Below are 14,882 nucleotides of genomic sequence, written 5' to 3' on the forward strand. Positions count from 1 at the left end.
ATGTACGGGAGCCACATTGCAAGCAAGCTCCCAGGAGCACAGTACATTTTGAGACTGAAAGTTGTGCGCCTCATTTTTCTCAAGATGTGTCTCATGAGCTTCGTCTCATGTGCTGATTAAATTAGAAAATTTCACGACAAAAACTTCCTAAACGAACGAGAATCGAAACCTTAACCTTTGCATTGAGAGTCCCTAGTCATATCGCATAGACCAACCGGACATTTGTGTTGAGTACGGAAAAAAGATGTTGAGGTTCTTCGTTACCAAGATATTGTTTTTCACCTTAGATACCAACAGCTCACGCAGCGCATGAGACGAGCTACCCGGGAGCTATGCGCTACGCTCGCACCCACCAGATTTTCGTGAGCCTCCTAGCAGCGCAGCACACTGCGATTTTGAAGAGCTAGGAGACAATTTGGTGGGAGGCTCGCTGTCACATTTATGTACACATGAGCAATCTTGGAGCAATCGGAAACTCTGATCCGCAGGCTTGAGCCTTATCATCTGCACCATTCTTCATTACACCAACGAACCTAACCTCAAAATGACTGACAATTCACAGGTCATTTTGACAGATGTAACATGAGCATGAAAAGGACGGCAACAAGATCGATAAAGTAGAAACGATCATCCGTCTTTTTCGTGCATGTGTGTGGTCTGTCAAAATGACCTGAGAAGTGTCAAACATTTTCATGGCTAGCTTTGTTGGTGTAATGAAGAATTTCTGATACTTGAATCTAAAGACATTAGAATACGATGGCATGACGTCTTAACCGTTATGTGTCCGACAAACTTTTTGCTTTTTTCTACACCGTGCTTTTTAAATGGGCGCTGGGTACCCGGGTACCCTGTCGGCCACATAAGGGTTAATCATGGGTAACTTTGTTTTAATTCGTGCTGGCAACTCTACGCGATTTTCAATATCAACGTGACATACATTTGATAATTAGTCATTGAAAACGAATTCCTACGCAAAAACGCTGTATGGACGAAATGTTCGTTACACAAAGGAGAAATAGCTTATTAATTAAGTCACGTAAAATAATGTAAAATTACATGACTTTTATATGTAAAAACGTGAAAATATCATGTTTTTTCGTGATTTTTCAACTAAAACTATTGAAAAACTTCGAAATAAGCAATTTAAACACCGTAGTATCTTCGGCAAAGTTGTAGAGTATTGTACTAACTATATCCTAACGGTATTTTCGGTACCCTTTCGGAGCAATTTTCTGGATTTATGAGTAAATTTCTGTGAAAACGGTTAAAAAAACACAAAATCGATTTGATACACCTTTAAATCTTTATCAATTTGGCTCAATTTTGGACCGAAGACTTGTTTTTGCATGAGGATTGATAACACAGCGCAACATTTTTTTGTCTCAAGAGCAAACTTATGTGTCTCCGAAGGATTTTGGGCCGCTGAATCCGAATCCGTGCTCAGATTTGCTCCAACACGTCACAATTTTGAGCTATACCTCAATTTATAGGGCAAAATATGCGATTTTGGGCTTTTTTGACTACAAACCATTAAGCTTGGAAATATTTTTTTAAGCAATCAAAAGGTTAATTGGTCAATTAACATCTAAATTAACGACTCATGCCAAATATTTCGTTTTACCAAATCAAATTTGATAGATTTAAGCATTTTATGTTAGTATGAAAACTTGTATGCAACTTTGGGAGGATGACTTGTATGGGAAATATCGTACCTAACATAAATCGCTTAAAACTATTAAATTCGATTTGGTAAAACGAAATATTTTGCATGAGTCGTTAATTTAGATGTTAATTGACCAATTAACCTTTTGATTGCTTAAAAAAAATTTTCCTTGCTTAATGGCTAGCAGTCAAAAAAGCCAAAAATCGCATATTTTGCCCTATAAATTGAGGTATAGCTCAAAATTGTGACGTGTTAGAGCAAATCTGAGCCCGGATTCGGATTCAGCGGCCCAAAATCCTTCGGAGACACATAAGTTTGCTCTTGAGACAGACAAAAAGTTATTTTTTGTTACGCTGTGTAATTTGATGTGTCAAGGAGAATCGGAGAAAAAAAGTTTCAAAGTGAACAGCTCTAATAAATATGTTCGAAAATATTTTCTTCAAATAACATCAAAACCTTCATTTAGGTAACGAGTAGGGACTGCCAAAATAGAGTTTTTACCTAAATGGATACATTACCTAAATGGATTTGAAGATTGCAAAGAAATTTAAGATGGGCGAGTGACCTGGAGATATAAAGGAAGCCATGCGAGGCTTCAGAGGGATTTCTTGGGAGTTTCAGGAGGGGGTGGGGGGGTGTCAGAAGCATTGCACAAGGGGGGGGGGGTCAGGGCTATTTTCGGAGAGTTTCAAAGGGTATCAGTTGCGTTACATGGGGTCCGAGGGGGTTTTAGGGGGATTTCGAAGGCATTTCAGAAAACTTCAGAAGATTTTTGGCGAGTTTCAGAGGTGTTACCAGCGGCGTCATGGTCGAATTTTTTTCCGCAGTCAAGTTGGCAGATTCTGAACAATCCTCGGTACTCACTTACGTAATTTATGTTTAGTCTCTTGCTGTCAGAGCTGTCAGATCAGTGTAACACGCTAAATAAAATTTACACAAAAGGCAATTTACACGGAAAAAAATACGCGGTTATGAATATTTATTGGGTACCGGACTGGTCACCGAAAATTTGATCGTTTTCTTTGGTACATCGAGGTCTTGAAATTAGTCTATGGTGTTACTCAGGCATTACGTAGGCGTTTTCGGGAGTTTCTGAGGGTCTGAGGTGCGTTACATGGGGTCCGAGGGGATTTTAGAGGGATTACGAGGGCATTTCAGATAGCTTTAGAAGATTTTTGGCGAGTTTCAGAGGCGTTACGAAGGCGGTTTCTGAGGGTCACAGGTGCGTTACATGGTGTCCGACGGGGTTTTAGGGGGATTTCGAGGGCGTTTTAGGAAGCTTCAGAAGATCTATGACGGGTTTCAGAGGCGTTACGCAGGCGTTTTCGGGGGTCCCAAACCGATCCCATTCTCCCTCATTGATCCTCCCTGAGCACGTCCTGAACTTCCCTTAACTCACCTTGCAACTTAATTCCCTTAAACCAACCTTATCCCTAATCTAAAACACTCCAACTGCTTTGAACAAAATCAGATTCCATTTAGGAAACGTTATCTAAATGGAGGGACCTAAATAAATTTTACCTAAATGAATCCGACCTAAATGGAGGTTTGAGTGTATGTGCTGTGAATTTTTTACACGATTGGCTTCGATATTTACAAAATTATTATAAATATGCAAAGATATAAATGATTCCTGAACGCCTTAAAACAATCCATTAACCGTTAAAAAATAATGCATTACACAATCGAAATCACTTGTAGCTTAGAAAAAGTGCTTTGCCCTGATGTAGTTTTGTAAGAAATATGCTAAACGTAATTGTTCTGAGAAAACATGGGAGATCATCCTAGGGATTAGGGGATAAGCATGAAGTACGTCACGCTCAGAAGGGGGAGAGGGGATCCCCAAATATGTGATAATCAATGTATTAGAGTCAGGGACCACCACTTTTTGATTTCTTCACTTTTTGATTTGTACACTCTACATGCGTACAAAAACCGATTTTGAAAATATTGCTTCGCTATTTTATAAAAAAAATCAAAAACCTGAAAAATAAGGAAATGCTTCCAGTTTCGCCTTAAGCTTGGTTTTATGATTTTATTGTTTTATTTTTTCGTTTCGTACTTTGCAATAAAAGATGATTAATGTATAAACAACATTGAGGAGAGTCACACCAATGTCTATAATCGTTTAAATTTTACTGATACTATTTACAAGCGTTGATCTCAGAAACAGCCTATCTGGAATTAACCGCAACCGCAAAGCTTACCCCTCATTAAATCGAGAACCCCTGAAGTAGAACCTTTCGTTTTCTGTCGGTTGTTGCTACCACATGCTATACGCTATACTATCACCATTTGGATACATTATTGCTAGTATTGCGGCGAACACAATAGCCGGTCGCACACACAGCACAGGTAAACTCGGCGGACGGACGACAGTCGGACTTGATAGAATCGGTGCGAAAATTTATAAACCCTCGGCAGCACTCGATCGGTGATCTTATTACTCGCCGAGAGTTCACCCAGAACGGTCGGACAGAAACCCGCGGCGCGGCGCGATCGCTATCCAACATTCGGACGACTCGTACTCACGGGCGCGTGCTCCCTGAACTTCGAGCAACAAAAATCGGAAAGCAACGGCAATTAGCTAACTATTTGGCGAATTGTTTGATGCATCGTTTTTGCCGGTGAGAAATTGCTTGTAAGCAAATCGTCATTGCCAGTAGGAAATTCGCTTTTGTTGGTTGAAAGTGTTGATTAGGAAGAACTGACCTGTAGTGCTTTGGGAAGTTCTAGGGAAGGTTACGAAGATTGCACGAGCTATGATACGGACGTTGAACACTTTGTAAGTGATAGGAATCGACAGCAGTGAAAAGTGGCGACGGCACGTGAAATTATTTGAGTCTGGCCGCGTGCCTAATGAGAAAAAGCCAAACGATCCTAGTGAATGGCCTTCCGCGAAAAACAGCCATTATTTCCACGGGTGATTAGAGTGTTGTGTTACGCGAGTAGAAAATCAGTGTTATCAACTGCGACAACATTGTTCAACAATCCAACCGACGAGATCTGTTCAGAACGATTCGCACAGCGCAGTCATGGCGGGGGTAGTTAATCGATCGTTCGTCGGTGACGACGGTCAAGTGCCGGATAATAAGACCACCAATGGTGCGACACCTGTGGCGGCCGATACCACCGTAGACACGACCAGTACCGGATCCGGTGAAAGGGAAAAATGGGACAATGGAGTGGAGTTCCTGCTGTCCTGCATCGCCATGTCGGTCGGTCTCGGCAATGTGTGGAAGTTCCCGTCGACGGCCTTTCGCAACGGTGGTGGGGCTTTTGTAATTCCCTACATGATCGTGCTGCTGCTCGTGGGAAGGCCGGTCTATTACCTGGAAATGGTGATGGGCCAGTTCTCCAGCCGGGGCAGCGTCAAGGTATACGATGTGTCGCCGGTAATGAGAGGTAGGTCGGGAAATCCATGCTCGTTCTGTGCGTGGTGGTGGTGGCTCGCTCGGGGCGGGAAGGTACACGTAACGAGCGGTTGATTTGTTATGACGGTTGGAAATTGTTGCGGTTCGGTCAAGTTCGATACTAATAGCCTTGCTGGTTGGCTTTACCTGTGCGACATAGTGCTGGCTAAAAATAAATAAGAGAGATGATCTGATGGAAAAATTGTAGCAACAGTGCGAAGTGGTAATTGAGATACAAACATTTGCACTGGAAATGTTCACTGCAAATTGATGAAGACAAACAGCTGTGTCATCTAGGTAGAAATGTTTTGAGGCGAGACAAACACTTGTCTGAGGGTTGCACAACCATTGAAATATTGGATTATAAGTTTGTTTTATGATATCATCATGTTAATTGGGAATTTTCGTGTAATAAATATTTGTGACTAGCAAAATTTTCAATCCGAATGATTTGAAAGATAAGCATAAAAGCTTTGTGCTTTTGAGCATCGCTTTAGATATCCATCGCAAGGCCACAGCTGTGAAGGCGTTGATATTCATCATGAGCATGCTAAGGGTGACGGGTTCGTTTCCCGGTCTGTCCTGGAAGTTTTCGTAGAGGAAGCTGAGAGGCGGGATTTGTCCCAGTGGGGACGTTACACCAGGAAGACGAAGATATATATTCCATTATTCCGATTCCGCCGAGTAAGCATTGTTTTCTATTTCCAGTAACCGCAAAATAACTCGACATTGTTGTGTCTGTTTAATCAGCTGTGCTTATCGTGCTTGAGTGACGTAAGTCTAAATATATCGCTTGCAAGATTCTTGGAGGAATGTGACTTTGTCAGTTATTGAATAGATTCAAACCATTGAATCGCACAGTAAAAGAATATGCAAAAAAAACTTACATTAAAAATTGGGGAAATTTCGGCGTTAGCACAACCCGTAGCTAAAATTTATTCTTATATAAAACTAAGGTAATGAGCCACTTTGGCAGTGGCCGGTATTTTGGGCATTTTTCGCTATAGCTCAGTCAATTACAAACTATGTAATTGACTTGAAATTTTGTACACGAATAGATACTATTACATATCTCACCGCGTTACAAAAATTGTGTCAATTGGTTCAAAATAGGCCAAGTTATAGCAGAAAAGTGCTCAAAATAGGAGCCCTGCCGAGATGGTTCTACTTTTATATCTACTATATCTTACATATTGCACACAAAAAGCTTACTAAGACACCTGGTATTTCTCATAAAATGTAAATTTGAAATCTCGATCAAATTAATTAGTAGTGGACACCCCTGGGTTCACTATTGGATTGTTGGCGTCAAGGTATCGTAAAACGGAGTCAAAATGATCTCCGGGTCGAAATTGATCAGGCATTTTCCAGTTAGATTGAACATAGTTACTTTAATGCGAAACTGGAAGCATTTCCTCACTTTTTGATTTATGATTTTTTATTAAATAACGAAGCAATATTTTCAAAATCGCTTTTCGTACACATGTAGAGTATGGATCAAGGTATCTTCTATTTTTTTTTTTGTGGTGGAAAATGTTTTCCGTTTTAGCGGAGGAATTTCTGAAGGAATCCCTGGAGTCATTTTTAAAGTACCCTTGGAAGACTTCCTGGAGCAATTTCTGGAAGAATATTTTAAGGCACTTCTGGAAAAATTACTGCCAAATTTTCAAGAGAAGTTTCTGGAAGAGCTCATGAAGGAATCCCTGGAGTAATCTCTATAGGAATTACTGAAAGTATTTCTGCAGGAACTCCCGAATGAATATCTGCAGGAAAAAATGGATGAATTTCTTGAGGAATTTTTGGAGAAATTTTTAAGGCTTTCCTGGAGAAACTCCTGAAGGAACTCCTGGAGGAATGTCTGGAGGAATTCCTGTAGATTTTTTTTAAGGAACTTCCGAAAAAATCCCTAGAGAAACTCCTGGAGGAACCCCTGGGGAAATTGATGGAGGAATTCCTGAAGGATTCCTGGAGGAATTCAAGGAGTAATCCTGAAGGAATTCCGGGAGAAATTTCTGGAGGATATTCTGGAGGAAATCATGGAGGAATTGCTGGATGATACGGAGGACATCTTGGAGGAATACTTGGAGAATTACCTGGAGGATTTTCTGCAGGCATCCCAGGAGGAATTCCTGGAGGCATTTCTGAAGGAATTTTTGGAGGAATTGCTGCTAGAGGAATTTATGGAGTAATCCTTTGGGGATTTCTTGGAGAAGTTTTTGAAGCTTTTCTGGAGGAACTGGATTGACTGGAGGATTTTTTGAAGCAATCCCTTGAGGTATTTTTTAAGGAATTTTTGAAGAAATTCTTGGGGGAATTTATGAAGGAATTTCTGGAGTAATTCCTGAAGAAATGACTGTTTAATTTCCTGGAGAAATCATTGAAGAAGTTCCTGGCAGAATTCCTGGAGGATCTGTTACTTTTAACAAGGATTCCGATAGGAATTTTCTATCCAGGAATCCCGACTTTATCTATGGAAGTTTCTCTTATTAAAATTCTCGAGCCGAGTGCATTCGGTTCATCGGTGGATAAGTCCATAGACGCGTGCACCAATGAACATTGTGTGCACTAAGCGTGGAAAATTTTGATACCACGGCAGGGTTACCTCTCAACAACTACTACTCAGCGATGGATCACAGTGAAACCGCTCAGCTCTAAAATGTGTAAGCCCTACTCATAAGTGCATAATTCCAGACCACACAAAAATGTGTTACAGTTACACATTTTCAAAAACAGCTCGTACACTTGTCTAGATGCGAATGTCGATATTTTTTTTGTTTTCCAAGGTCACTAGTAAACCTAGCTAGATTGCTGTACAAAAATTTAGCGATGTTGCGGACACAGGAGCTGATTTTGTGAATGTGCAAGGGTTACACATTTTTGGTGTAGTCTGGAAAGGGTTACACATTTTTGGTGTAGTCTCAGCACTTTTGTGCTAAGCAGCGTTAGCGTGATAAGTGCAATGCACTGCTCATTTTATTCTTTGATTTATTACATGAATTTTCATGTCATCATTTTAAAATGATGCATAAAGTTAATGTACCAGTCCATATTTTTGCAACTTTATGATGAAATTAACTAAACAACGGGGCGCTGTGGAATCAAAATTCACTGACCGAGTGAAATCGCAACTGGCGGTACACAGAGAAAAAAAAGGACCCAAATGTAAGTTTATATCACTCAACTTCGGGGTTGCGTGCGGGAACCCAAATTTGAGTTCGCGGAAGCGATGTTTAAGTGAGTTTTTTTTTTGTATTTGATCTAGAAATGGGAAAACTGGTTCATTTTGAAATTGAATCACTTCCGATTCACTCTAAAAAAAGAGTCGACTCTTTTGATCGATTCAGTACACCCGATTATTTTTTTTCTGCACGGGTCGTTTTTTTGCTATAACTTAGTCAACTTTGAGCCGATTCTCATTAAATGTTGTACACATATAGGCCCGGTTAGTACTATCCATCTAATCTAATCTAATCTAATCTAATACAAACGCAGCCAGTACGAGAAAGCATCCTGGAAAGTAATTAGGTAAGATTAAGCCCAATTACTTTTCTTGTCTATATTGATGCTTGCAGCATATCAAAGATGATATGACACAAGCGTCAAAACGGCCAGGCCTACTGCGTTGTATTTGCCGCAAAGATGATTCTATGAAATGCCTCGAATTTGTCACATTTGTTCCATCCTCGAAGCAATTCTCGAATCTATAGGGGAGGAAGGATGCGTGGACATACCGTACCAAACGCTCCATATGTTATGTATGTTATATAATATGGTTGAAAAATATTTCAAAAGTGCATTGAATGTTTTACGATAAATATTGGACAGGTCTCACCCATTTGGTTTGTAGTTTGATGTGGAGCTTCCATTGATGTGCTTCTTGCGAGGAGTTATAGATATACCTCTTCATGTTGTTTTTCATTAACGATTAAACCACGTCAACATTTCTTGAAAAAATAAGCACTAACTAGCTGCATACAAAACTTCTATATTACACTGATCTCGTAAATGTTTTCAGAAAAAGCTCCTCTCGACTTCCTCGCAATACACACGACACACGCAAGATACAGCCCCTCTGTGGCGGGGGATCTCAACCCGAAAAATGAAAGAATGTACTTTAATGCCACTTTTGAATAACAGCATTACGGGTCTGAAAATATGCACAAACGTTGCGCCACTGGATTCCGCGACGGATGACGATAATTTTAGCCCTCGTCAGAACAGATTTCACGACAAGTTCTGGCACTTTTCGAATCGCGCGCGACTGAACTTTTACATACTGTGTACAAATCATGGTTTTAAAGTGTGGTTACATGTTACACCTTTTGCAGCACCAAATAAATTCACGGAATCACAATGTATTTTCTTCAAATATTACTTTTAAAGTCTAGGCCCGGTTAGTACTATTCATGTATAAAAAATCATGTCCATTGGTTCAAAGTTGACTGAGTTATAGCAAAAAAAAAGACCAGTGCAAAAAAAAAAAGGAATTGGGTGTAACTCATTTGCGAGAGTTGATGAAAAATGTCGATTTTCGATGTGAGCCGACTCCTTTTCGTTCATTTCTATACAGTTTTCAAAAAAAAAGCCGCTTTCATGTTGCGCACAGTATGCACAAATGCCTGAGCAAAGACGTACTAAAATGCAAGATTTGTACACAGACTTAACACCAAAGAATCGAATCACATTTACGATATGGTCACACAATATAAGAATGAATGAATGCACAACAGCAAAGACTGCAATACTCATTCCTTGCTTGGCGCTTCTACGAGTCGGTCGACAAGTTTCCCGGTCTCATCGCACGGCACTTTTGCAGTGATTAATTTCGATCTTTTCCCCACCAACCGTGTGGGTTTTTTGGTCCGGTTATTAAGCAGTGTTTCAGTAGTGCAAATTGTGCTTAGGCGATTGCGCTTGCGAAGGAAGCGAGCTAAATATTTAGCATCGTGCCACAGTGATTAAAAGATCGCCATCAGTATAAACGGCGTTCTATTTTGTTCGCATCAAAAGCATTCAAGCAGAAGTCAACCCGTTTCGGCTTCTACCTACATACAGTGCGGACGGTCTGCTGCTACAGTCAACACGAACAATAAAGGATAAGTAGCAATCTTTCCATTATCTCCACACCCCTTTGAATTGCCTTTGCGTTTTGAACCGAGTTTTGATTTTAAGGTTGTTGTTCATTTCGGTTCTGTCTCTCTCCCAATAGGGTGAACCAAAAAGTGTACTCTAATAAATCCACGGTTTTTTTTATATTATTTTTTTTTTCTTCGGCGGTGTATAGAGTGTGAGTCCAAATAAAGATCACTCTTGGACCGTTGTTGTTATTGCTTGTATTTTCCCTTTGTAAATCAAATTGAACTTCCGCGGTTGAATTATTTTACCGCATGGACGAATCTAATGGAGGCGAAACGCCTCCCAATGATATCATTGCTCGTACGAGGTTTTATCAGCCATCTTCGCCTGGGCCTTGGGTTGTCTATTTCCGGCGCAAATGCAAACCATTGAATATGCTTTCGATTTCTCGAGAGCTGACGCGTAAGTATCCTGGGACCGTTATTCACCAAGTGAAAGCATCCAAGCTGCGTGTTACCGCACCTAGCTACAAAGCAGCAAATGAAATTGCTCAACACGAAGCGTTTACTGTTGAATACGCCGTCTATGTGCCAGCACGAGAAGTGGAGGTGGAGGGGAAGATCCTCGACGAAATGCTGACATGTGAGGACATCAAGACCGGCTTTGGTCGATTCAAAAATAGGTCAATTCCTGATGTGGCTATCCTAGACTGTAAACGCTTATCTACGGTTTCCATGGAAGGAAATAACAAGGTGTACTCGCCTTCAGCGTTTTTTCGAGTGACTTATCCAGGTTCCGTCCTCCCGGAATTTGTTGTAATCGATGGTGGTTTTTACCCAGTGCGTCTTTTTAGGCCGAAGGTTTTTAATTGTACCAAATGCAAGCAGTTTGGTCACAGTGATAGTTTTTGCGACAACAAGCCCCGTTGTGGCAAATGCAACCAAGCTCATTTGGAGGACTCTTGCACACAGGAAGCGGAAAAATGCAGCTACTGTGGCGGAGATCCGCACGACTTGCACGTTTGCCCAGCTTACAAAAGGCGCACTCGAAATGAGAGTCGCTCTATCATTAGGCGCTCCAAACAGACCTATGCGGAGATGGTGAAATCTTTTAAAACACCAGATTCCGTGTCTGAATCAGCTGTCCCAGTTGGAAATCCCTTTCAAGAGTTGTCTAATGATGATCAGGACGATGACGAAACTCATGAGGGTGGATCTTCTTCGGAGGTACACGCACCTGGAAAAAGGAAGTCATCATCTTCCCCAGGACTGCGCCGAAAGGTCTTTTTAAAATCTACCCTCAAAAGTTTGCCTAATACGAAAGGAGGCGGAGTAAATTTGAAAATTCCGAAGAAACAGGTCCCTGATTGCTCAGTTCCATGCTGTAGTAAAGACCTAGTGACCCCGCCTCCAACTGTTAAATACACTTCAAAAAGAAGCCTTCAACAAGGTAGCAAGAAAAAAGCTACAAAAGCTCCTCGAACTCCAACTAAACCCTCCAAGCCCAAACGAGGACTGCTTACTTTCAGGGCTCTTGTGGATCGCTTATATGATGCCCTCGGTCTTTCTGACTCCTTCAGAGGCATACTTGACATTTTTCTCCCAGCAGTAGAAGAGTATCTTCGGAATCTGACTATTTCATGGCCCCTCCTTGCTGCGATCATATCTTTCGATGGATAATTTATCAAGTGAGGTTCAAGATATGATCACTGTGCTACAGTGGAACTGTCATAGTTTAAAACCTAAATTAGACCTGTTTAAATATTTGATTCACAGCTCTGATTGTGATATATTTGCACTTTGTGAAACATGGCTTTCTTCTGAAGATGAACTCAACTTCCACGATTTTAACATTATACGCCAGGATCGAGATGACCATTATGGGGGAGTACTCTTGGGGATCAAAAAAGGCTACTCATTTTATAGAATTCCAATCCCGACTCAACCTGGAGTAGAAATTGTCGCTTGCCAAATAAACGTAAAAGGTAAAGATCTTTGCGTAGCTTCCGTTTACATTCCTCCAAGAATTTCAATTAGCCGCCGTCATCTTTGGAATGCAGTTTCTGCACTATCACATCCAGTTCTAATTCTGGGTGATATGAATTCACATGGTACTGGGTGGGGCGAGCCATATGACGATCGCAGAGCGGCTATTTTCTATGATTTGTGCGACGATTTCACTTTGAACGTTTTGAATACAGGTGAAGTGACACGCATTGCATCCGACGGTAGAGAAAGTCGGCATGACCTTTCTTTGGGATCGAGTTCACTATCATTCGATTGCTCGTGGAAGGTGATCGAAGATCCTCATGGTAGTGATCACTTGCCCATTATAACCACCATAAAACATAATTGCGAAAGGTCAGACGAGCCAATTCAGGTTCCTTTTGACCTCACTAGGAATATCGATTGGCAAAAGTATGCAGAAGCGGTATCTTTTGGAGTTGAATCATCCAATCCTCTCCCACCTTTGGATGAGTATCGATTCCTGTCTGAACTGATTTACAGAAGTGCATTAGAATCACAAAAACGACGCGTTCCAAGTGCAACCTTCAAAAGAAGACCAGCCACACTTGGCTGGGATGATGATTGCACTCAATTGTATCTTAAAAAATCTGATGCCTTCAAAGCTTTTCGTAGGCATGGCACCTCGGATCTTTATCAAGAATACGAAAAACTTGAAAGACAACTGAGGAACTTGCTAAAAGCGAAAAAGCGTAGTTATTGGCGACACTTCATTGAGGGTCTCTCAAGAGAAACTTCGATGACAACGCTTTGGAGAGTGGCTCGCAACATGCGAAACCGCTCATCTTCTAATGAGAGTGACGAATACTCCAACCGTTGGATATTCAGTTTCGCGAAAAAAGTCTGCCCAGACTCAGTCCCAGCACGACCAATTTCTTGGGAATCAATCTCAAGAGACGGTTCTCTGGACAGACCATTCTCAATGCTGGAATTTTCTATAGCTCTTCTTTCATCAAACAATTCTTCTCCGGGACGCGATATGATAAAGTTCAATCTTCTTAAGAATCTCCCAGATATCGCAAAAAGACGATTACTAGACCTGTTCAACTCATTCATGGAGGACAACATCGTTCCGCATGAATGGAGACAGGTCAAAGTAATAGCTATTCAAAAGCCTGGTAAACCAGCGTCTGATCATAATTCATACCGCCCAATTGCTATGTTATCATGTTTAAGGAAATTGTTGGAAAAAATGATCCTATCGCGACTCGACCATTGGGTTGAATCGAATAACTTGCTTTCAAATACACAATTCGGGTTCCGCAAGGGCAAAGGAACAAACGATTGTCTAGCGTTGCTTTCAACAGATATTCAACTGGCCTTTGCGGAAAAGGAGCAATTGGCTTCAGTTTTCTTGGATATTAAGGGCGCTTTTGATTCAGTTTCCATAGAAATATTGTCAGAAAAACTGCACAATAGTGGACTACCCGGACTTTTAAACAATTTCTTGTATAATTTGTTGTCAGAAAAACATATGAGCTTCAATCTCGGACAACTGACAACTTCCAGAATTAGTTACATGGGCCTACCCCAAGGCTCATGTTTAAGTCCCTTGCTTTATAATTTTTACGTGAAAGACATTGATAGCTGTCTGGAAGGACAATGCACGCTAAGACAACTTGCAGATGATGCTGTGGTTTCTCTAAAAGGCCCACATGCAGAAATGTTGCAAAGACCATTGCAAAGCTCCTTAAACAATCTGTCCATTTGGGCAAGAGATTTGGGGATCGAGTTTGCTCCGCAAAAAACTCAATTGGTTGTGTTTTCCAGAAAGCGGAACCCAGCCCAACTGAAACTCAATCTTTTGGGAATAGAAATCGACCAATCTTTGACTTCGAAATACCTTGGGGTCTGGTTTGATTCAAAAGGCACTTGGGGTACCCAAACTAAGTATTTGGTGCAAAAATGTCAGCAAAGGATCAATTTTCTACGCACAATTACCGGAACATGGTGGGGTGCTCACCCGGAAGACCTCATAAAACTTTACAAAACGACTATTCTCTCGGTTCTCGAGTATGGCTCTTTCTGTTTCCACTCAGCAGCAAACTGCCACCTAATAAAATTGGAACGAATTCAATATCGTTGTCTGCGCATTGCCCTCGGCTGCATGCACTCAACGCATAATGCGAGCCTAGAGGTCCTGGCAGGGGTGAAACCTCTCCAGAACCGCTTCTGGGAGCTCTCGCTAAGGTTACTTATCAAGTGTGGAGTGAGCAACACACTTGTTATCGAAAACTTCGAAGAAATGCTTAATCTGAACACTCAGTCAAAATTCATGAGAATCTATCTTTTCTACATGTCATCTGATATAAGCCTCGCAGGTTATAATCCTCCTCGTGTACACTTCACCAATGACAGTTCCTCTGTTAAATACGATCTGTCCATGAAAGAAGCTATTCTTGGAATACCAGATCAACTTCGGTGTATATCTATTCCTCGCATTTTTAATGAAAAGTACCAAAATGTCAATTCCTGCAAGAGATTTTTCACAGATGGGTCTCGCATTAATGGATCCACTGGCTTCGGTGTCTTCAACGAAAACTCCACTGCCTTCCGTAAACTTCAGGAACCTTGTTCGGTTTATGTTGCTGAGCTGGCAGCAATCAACTTCGCTTTGGGGATGATTTCCAACATGCCCGTAGACCATTTCTTCATCTTCTCGGATAGCCTTAGTTCGATTGAGGCACTCCGGTCGATGAAACCTGT

At 41.2% G+C, this 14,882-nt stretch overlaps 1 protein-coding gene across 1 annotated transcript in view; it reads left to right on the top strand.

The window, feature by feature from the left end:
* Positions 1–4,008: 4,008 nt before the first annotated feature.
* Positions 4,009–14,882, top strand: part of LOC109426937 (sodium-dependent nutrient amino acid transporter 1) — a 62,089-nt gene continuing 51,215 nt past the window's right edge. The window contains exon 1 of the mRNA XM_019702503.4: positions 4,009–5,068. Coding sequence (XP_019558048.4) covers positions 4,699–5,068 — 370 coding nt within the window. The 5' untranslated portion in view covers positions 4,009–4,698. The remainder of the gene's footprint in view (positions 5,069–14,882) is intronic.

Source organism: Aedes albopictus, chromosome 3 (genome assembly GCF_035046485.1).
Source record: "Aedes albopictus strain Foshan chromosome 3, AalbF5, whole genome shotgun sequence".
Taxonomy (NCBI): Eukaryota; Metazoa; Arthropoda; class Insecta; order Diptera; family Culicidae; genus Aedes; species Aedes albopictus.